This window comes from Nanorana parkeri, unplaced genomic scaffold (genome assembly GCF_000935625.1).
Source record: "Nanorana parkeri isolate BGI_ZX_2015 unplaced genomic scaffold, ASM93562v1 scaffold590, whole genome shotgun sequence".
NCBI lineage: Eukaryota > Metazoa > Chordata > Amphibia > Anura > Dicroglossidae > Nanorana > Nanorana parkeri.
In genome coordinates, this window is record NW_017306858.1 from 166,711 (window position 1) to 174,699 (window position 7,989).

The following is a 7,989-nucleotide window of genomic DNA, read 5'->3' on the forward strand; positions in this document are numbered from 1 at the left end:
TTTCCTGTCCATCGGGTCTTTCAAAGCCCCCATATCCTCAAATGACAGGTCAGTCTTTTTAGAGACTTTCGATAAAGAGGCATCTATCTTAGGGCATTTGTCCCAAAGACCTGCATCTTCCTCCGCAAAGGGGAACCTGCGTTTATGGCCCGCAGAAAAAAACATTCTCTTTTCCGGGTGCTTCTACTCCTCTTGGATCATGTCCGAGAGTGATTTGTGGACCGGGAAGGTGCGTCCTTTCTTAGTCTGAAGCCCTTTGTACAGTTTGTCATGCACCGAAAGCTCAGTGGACTCCTCTTTAATACCCAGAGTATCCCCTATGGCTTTCAATAGCTCACCCGTCTCACCGATAGAGCTGTCTGCCCCCGACGTACCGGGCAAACTAGCATCCACTAGTGTACTCACCGGGGTCTGGAGCGCCGACCTAAAAGACTGAAATGTAGTAACCATTTCATCTCTCATTGAGTCCAAAAGCCCCTTAAACATTCCAGCTGACTCTTTTTCAACTATTTTCTCTAAACAATCTTTGCACAAGGGTTTGGACCATGAAGCTGACATTTTTGCAAAGCAAGAGGCACACTTCTTCCCTTTTGGGCGAGAGCAACCAGCTTCAGCGAGGGGCTTATCCTCCGTGGCTTTGACCTGCGTACGACAAGAGTGATGCCATCAGCCAGTGCTCTGCCCGCATGCAAACCATGTTACACATAACACTACCCAGCTTGCCCTGTGAACAGGCCCCCAATACAAGCCGGGTAAAGGAAAGGGGAGAATCTCCAAAGAAAACTTGCCTACCTTAGCGCCCGTGCCATGCTCTCCCAGATCTGGAGTAGCAGCACCCGGTCCGGCATCTGTGGGCATCTTGCAGCTCACTGCCGACCACGCTATCGGCCCTCTCCTGACGTCCCCACCGGCCTTATGTGGTCTAGGTCGGTATGGATGGTGTACAGCTGAAGTAGTCGTGGCCGAGCGGCGTCTGCTGTGACCATGTTGGAACCGAGTCTCCGCTCTTATGTGTCTCCAGCGCGAGGCAGCCTCTGGAACCCGGAAGTGTCGCACCGGAAGCGCGTCATCGCTCGGACCACGCGGCGCGTATCCCAGGCGCGACGGCGCCCTACAGTGACGTCACCCGCCAGATTCCCAGCCAGGACGTAGCCCATGCTGTCCTGCTCACACCACAGACACCAGCAAGGGGCGAAGAGACACCGCAGCCCGCCGCGCGAGGCCCACACCTCCACGCTGCCGCAGACTGACCCTGCTCTCCCTACCATCAGGTAAGAGCCCCCTACTGCCGAGGTAGCCGGGACCCCTGGACTCCTCCAGCCTCCCTGTACCTCTCCTATGCTGCCCCTGTTGTTGCCAGACCAATGTCCGCAACCTGGGCTCAGCATTCCTAGGCATCACACCTTGCCACTGCTGTACACCAGGGGGGGCCACCATCTGGCGCCTACTCACGTGCAGGAGGATGGTTGCCTTCCCTGAGTGATGGAAGGGAACCTTGGCCAAGAATCGGATGGGGGTCCGATAGGGAAGCCCTGTATGCGCTGCAGCAGGTAATCCTGGAGTAGGTCCCAACGCATAGCAGGGTAGGCTCAGCCCTAAGGCAAACAAACATGAGCCCTGAAAACAACAAACATTACGATGTCCCTGTGTAGCCGGCGGAAACACAAAAAAACTGACTTGGGATGGAAGGAGGAGTCTATTTATTTAATGTGGTTGATGTGTTTCCTGTTGCAGGCAGGCGGAGCCTAAATCTCGATGGCTGTCCTGGAAGATGACTGGGGAAAACTGAACTTACCGGACCCATGTGAGGGCTATGGGGAATCAGATGTAAATGGACATGTGTCCGTTTACATCAGGTTACCAATCTACCATAATCAGGTCCGCCAAAACGGAACACTGTTCCATTTGGTTTTCTGGACCTGGACAGAGTTGGGAGTAATCGGATGTAAACATAAGTATGTTTGGGCTAATTACAACCAGGACCATAAGACAACATGGATCCCAAACTGAAAAAAGTAACTTCAGGGAGGTGCCCTTCTCATTTGAGGGAGGTGCCCTCTGCCCCCACCCATCCGTGGGGGGGGGGGCAGAGGGCACCTACCTGAAATAAAAAATGGCAGATAGCAAAGAAGCTATTGCTTCCCGTGCTATCTGCTGTTTTTATTTTATATTCTGACAGCTGCTGCCGTCAGAATAAATAAAAAAAAAAAAAACAGCATAGGAATGAATAGCTAGATTTCTATTGGCTATTTCAATTTGCAATAGCAAGATGGCTATTGCACCCACCCTCTGCTGCTGTCAATCAGAGATGGAGAACTTCAGGTCCACCTCTGCTGATTGACAGCAGCAGTGGGCGGGTGGAATAGCTAGTCTGCTATTGGCTACTGCAAATTCAAATAGCCAATAGCAACCTAGCTATTCATTTCTATGCTGTCTTTTTTTTCTCGATGGCGTCCGGCGGTTCTGATATCAGAATAATAAAAGAAAAAAAAGACAGCAGGGAAAGGTTTACTCTACTAGATAGAGAAGAGTAAACCTTTCCGGGAGAAAATGTTTCTCTCCCGGGTGGCCGGGAACCGCTATCTAATAGCGGGAGACTCCCGGAACGTCTGGGAGAGTTGAGATGTCTGAGACAAGAATCACTGGAGCAAGTTAAAGTGATATTAAAATCAAAAGGTTTTTAAGCTATATCAAATGTTTATGAAATCACTTACAATGAATGCTGCTTCTTCATGTTTAAACGTTTTAGTTTCCTGCAGAATCAGCTGATGCCCTTGGCACTGGCTCTGATATCCTGTTTTAGGGTGTCTCCTATCACTTGCATGTTCCTATGGACGGCCCTGATGAAAATAATCGGCCAAAGAGTGACTGCAGCCAATAGACTGCAGTCACTGTTCATATTCTGAGAGTGGTAAGTGCCGGCTGTCAGCATACAATACCTGCAGTTGGAATGACGTGATTAAAATTTAGACAGCAGGCACCTGGTGCCCGTCACTATAATTAGAGCCATGGGCTTTAGGTTAAAAAGCAGGACACAATCCAGTACTGTGGGGAGGTATGTGTTTATGTGTGCATACATTAACATTGAGGCAGCCATATTTGCTCATTACACTCAAAGATTCTACTTTCTGTATTGCACTGCTAATGGTTGTGCTTTGAAGGCTTAATATCAGCTGATAATGAATGAACGCTATGCTGAAGGTTCTCAGAGACCTTGAAAACAATTAACTGTAATGAACAGTTTTATATTAAATCTCTGTTTAAATATTTACTTGGAAATATACGAGTGGAACTCATTTTAGTGGAATAATTTTTATAAACAGATTTCAGACAAATATTCAGTCTGTTCCTATGAAAATATTATTTTAATGAAAGTGAAATAATGCTTTACTTGAATTTCTAGGCAGGGCTGCCAACTGTAATTTTAGACTCTTGAGATTTAGAATCTGCTGTTGTTTGTGAGACATGGTTTAAGAATGGCTTATAAAAAAAAGAGCAATGATGATGTGCAAAGTGCAGCAAACCATAGCAGCCAATCAGATTGCACTTAGAGAAATGTTTTATGTTTGTGACTACAGCCCCAGGGTCACACTTTGGGCAAAATAACCCAAGGTTTCTAGACAAAGTCCTGCTGTACATTGGTATATTGCTAAATAAGAATAATCACCGAAATATCAATTTCTCAAACACTCCATCCCCACATAGCTACCTCCTCATGTATCACGTCCCCCTCCCTTTTAGGTTGTAAGCCCTCAGGGGCAGGGCCCTCCTTAGGGCTAGTTCACACCAAGCGCGGAGCAGGTGCAGAGCAGAGCAGGTGCAGACCGGATCAAAACTGCGTCCAATGCCTGGAACACACTGAAAGCCCATGTTTTGTTTTTTTTTAGCCAAAAACGCATCTAAAAGACTAGCGTGCGTGTGCAGAAACCTGACCGGATCTGCTCTGTATTTGGTGTGAACAAAGCCTTACCGTCTTGTTTTGAATTATGTTGTAATTGTAATGTCTTCCTTATATTGTAAAGCGCTGCGCAAACTGTTGGCGCTATATAAATCCTGTATAATAATCATAATCTGCTTGTGGTTTTGAACCAATTTTTCTGCAGGAGCTCTATAATTCACTGATGCATAGCAGGCACCATGAGGTAATACATTGTGTTTTAAAGCCAGCATCCTGGCAGTGACACTAGAGCCCCTCAGTTGAATACTAACTCTCTGAATGTTGGGATTTCCATAGGCTTACCCTCCAGGTGACTGCGCTCATGACTCACAATATGCCAATTATATGAGTCCTGATTTTTTGGGATAGGAAGGAGTGTGCCTACTCTTATACCTTCTCAAGCCTACATGAAAGAGACCTGGTCAGTTTTTCTACATGTATAGCATTAAGCTTTTAAGGTAAGTCAAGTATCACCACAGGTTTGCTTTAAATTGGACCCAAACTTAAAAAGTTTGGGTTCAAATATATTTCTAAATGTTATAAGGAACATATCATTTGGTTCCAAAAATATTTCTAAATGTTATAAGGAACATTTAGAAATATTTATTTTGCCTAATCCATACTCTGGAAATCTACCCTTTGTTTCGAATTAATCCTGAAAATCTTGCCGAGTGTGCCTAGGCAAGCCTGTGCCTGCAGCCTTGTACACTATATTGCCAAAAGTATTGGAACGTCTGCCCACATGAACTTTAATGGCATCCCAGTCTTAGTCCGTAGGGTTCAATATTGAGTTGGCCCACCCTTTGCAACTATAACAGCTTCAACTCTTCTGGAAAGGCGTCCACAAGGTTTAAGAGTGTGTCTATGGGAATGTTTGACCATTCTTCCAGAAGTGCATTTGTGAGGTCTGGTACTGATGTTGGACGAGAAGGCCTGGCTCGCAGTCTCCGCTCTAAATACAAATGTTTGTAGAAGCAGTCTGCATGCCGAGGTGTTTGATTTTATACACCTGTGGCCATGGAGGTGATTGGAACACCTGAATCCAATGATTTGGAGGGGTGTCCCAATACTTTTGGCAATATAGTGAATCTGTATATATCGAGTATGAGAGGCACTGCTGTCTGTTAATGCAAGTCTTGTGTGGTCTTATTCCAGCTTTGGTTTTGAATGTAGGATACCTTCATTTTTGCACCAACCTAGATTTGGCAGAGTGTAAGGTGTGTGGTCGGCTGACTCCCCTCTGATTGGGTCTTCTATTTGTACATAGGCGCGTTTAGTTACTCCGCGAGTGCTGAGTTAGCAAACCGCTGCTGAACGCTGTGCTGCAAGTCAGAGCTCAGCACTGCTAACTGAGCATTCGCAGCAGAAGTGAATGTGGCTGCAGAGCGCTGAGTGTGACGTCAGCATAGTAGAAGAAGGTGGGGAAAGAGCACCATTGTAACTTTGGGCACACCAGGCAGAGATGAAGAAGGGTGCCTGAGCCCCGATGGAGCAAATCACAATTCAGTGTGGAAACCTACAATTTCATGTTTTGGTGGACGAGTGTGAATGAAAAATGGTGTCTGAATAATGAGGCAACAGTTTACAGTCCATGTACCCATTGCACTCCTGACCGTACGTCCATCAAAGTATCCTGGGTGCTCAGTAGTCGACGGATGGCCACCGTCAAAGTAATGCAGAAAAGAAATAGACACCGGCACTCCAATGGCAAAACGATTATGTCTATTTTTTGACGTACATCAAAAGCAATATAACACACTTAGTGCGACGTTTCGGGGTCACACAGGAACCCTTTCATCAGGCAAAACAACTGAATAATGAGGCACGGTTTGTTCAAAATACTCTTTTATTCCAACGGTGTGCTGGTGACCTAATTGTTGCAACCATCTGAATATATTCATTTATATCTCTTCCTCAGATAATGAAACATCCATTTCATTCATAGCATCATCAAATATGCCATGGCTCTGTTTCCCCCTGTAAAACAGTAGAAATCACACTAATGGCAGAGTTTAACACTGAATCCTCAATCATTTTGCTTAGAACTGTGCAGCCGTAGCGTTCAGTGAAGCTGCTGAAGCGAACTCAAGCACTGCAGAACAGCTACTCAGCACTTGGCTAACTGAACACGTCTCATCTCACACAGAGACAACAGGAATCAATAAAAAGTGTCTTAAAAGAGAACTATGGGGTAAGTGTTTTTCCCCATAGTTCTCTTTAGGGTCATGGGAGGACATATACTAACCTCCTCCTGTGCCCCAAAGCTCAGTATATCGCGATACTGAGAGCGCCGCAGTCGGGACGGATCCTGATAATACTGTCTGGATTCACCAAGCTGCATGATTGACAGCTGGCCCTGCCTATCTAGAGGCAGAGCCAGCTGTGCCCGCCCCCTCCACCATTCGTTCCTCCACTCTCCACACTGGAGGAGCGGAGAGGGGAATCCCTGCAGAGAGCAGTGACTGAAAGTCACCGCTCACTGCAGGGAGACGATTGAGAAGTGAGCTGATCGGTGGCATGTTTCTGCTCACTTCCCGATTGATAGAGCTGACCTGTGACAGCTTTATTGTCACAGGTCGGCTCTAACTATGAGGATGAGTGGAAATCGCTCACCTCATAGTTCTCCTGTAATCTTAGAAACAAGGAACAAAAAAGGGCGCACCTTGAGGCGCCCTTTTTCGTTTCTTGTTTCCCAGATTGGTGGTTTGCGTGACCTGAGGGAGCTGCCTCTTCAGTGCTTTCGTTTCCCGTTGCAATTGGCCGTCTCACAGGTGGAGGCGCTGGTATTTTTCTTGTCACTTTCTATCTTAACTGGTACAATTGCTAACCAATCATCTACTATAATTTTTTCCACACAGCTGAGAAAATAAACATTTAAAAGCTGACTGGCTGCGCTCCAGTTAAAGCATAATTAAAGTCTTGTTTTTTTTTGCATATATCTATTGCTAGCAGGCAGTAGATATATGCAAAAACATTTTTAAAAAAATTAAAAAGTTACCAAAAAGGTAATTACTTACCTCTGTCTCTGCCGCTCGCTCCCGTCTTCAGACATGAAGATTCTCGAGCGGCCATGAAGGATCATGGGGCGGGCGCATGCGCTGTAGAGCTTTTCGGCATGGAGGAGAGACACACTATAAGTCAATGCACGCAGCGGGGAGCGTGCACGTGGACAGACACCGTGGGAAACATAAGACACAGCAGTCGGCGCTAGATCAGAGACCAGCACCAGCGTTGGAGGGACTCCTGAAACCTACAGGAAAGAAGATGATCGGATCAAGAGGCATCATTTATGGTAAGTCCTTAAAGGAGAACTATGGGGTTAGGGCTTTTCCCCATAGTTCTCCTTAGGGTAACGGGAGGACACAAACTAGTGTCTTCCCATCACCCTAAGCTCAGTATACCGCGAGCTACAGCTCGCGGTATACTGAGACACCAAAGTATACTGAAAAGCCGCAGCTGAAGCGGATCCCGACAATTATGTCTGGATCCGCCCAGCTACGTGAGTGACAGCTGGCTCTGCCTAACTAGAGGCAGAGCCAGCTGTACCTGCCCCCTCCCCGTCCGATCCGCCAGTGAGCGCTGGAGAATCGGAGCGGGGAGGGGGGAATCCAGCCACTCCCCTGTCACGGCAGAGAGCTGTGACAGGATCGAGAAGTGAGCGAACGCCGTTATGTGTTTTCTCACTTCCCGATCTACTGAGTCGACCTGTGACAATGAAACTGTCACAGGTCGGCTAGAACTATGAGGTGAGTGAAAAGCACTCACCTCATAGTTCTCCTTTAAAGCAGAATTTGGGGGAGGAGAACTGTGACCTAAGATTCCTAAACCACCCTGGAACGCAAGCCAGCCGTCCCAACTCCCAGAACCCCCCACGGCAGGATGCTCCCCGGGCTTCCGGGTAGACGCGTCATGTGACAGCGGTGCGTAGGCGGGACGTTCTCCTTAGACCCCCGGATTGGGGAGCTACTTGTTCAGCGGTGGGTCCCCGCCCACCACCACGGAGCTCTCTACCGGCAGCAGGCGGCGGCCCCTGCAACGCTCCCGGGGGCCGG

General features: G+C 47.4%; 1 protein-coding gene across 1 annotated transcript in view; it reads left to right on the forward strand.

Moving 5' to 3' along the window:
- Positions 1-1,155: 1,155 nt before the first annotated feature.
- TBC1D12 (TBC1 domain family member 12) overlaps positions 1,156-7,989 on the forward strand; it is an 86,578-nt gene continuing 79,744 nt past the window's right edge. Inside the window, exon 1 of the mRNA XM_018562671.1 lies at positions 1,156-1,271. Within this exon, the coding sequence (XP_018418173.1) occupies positions 1,156-1,271 (116 nt within the window). The remainder of the gene's footprint in view (positions 1,272-7,989) is intronic.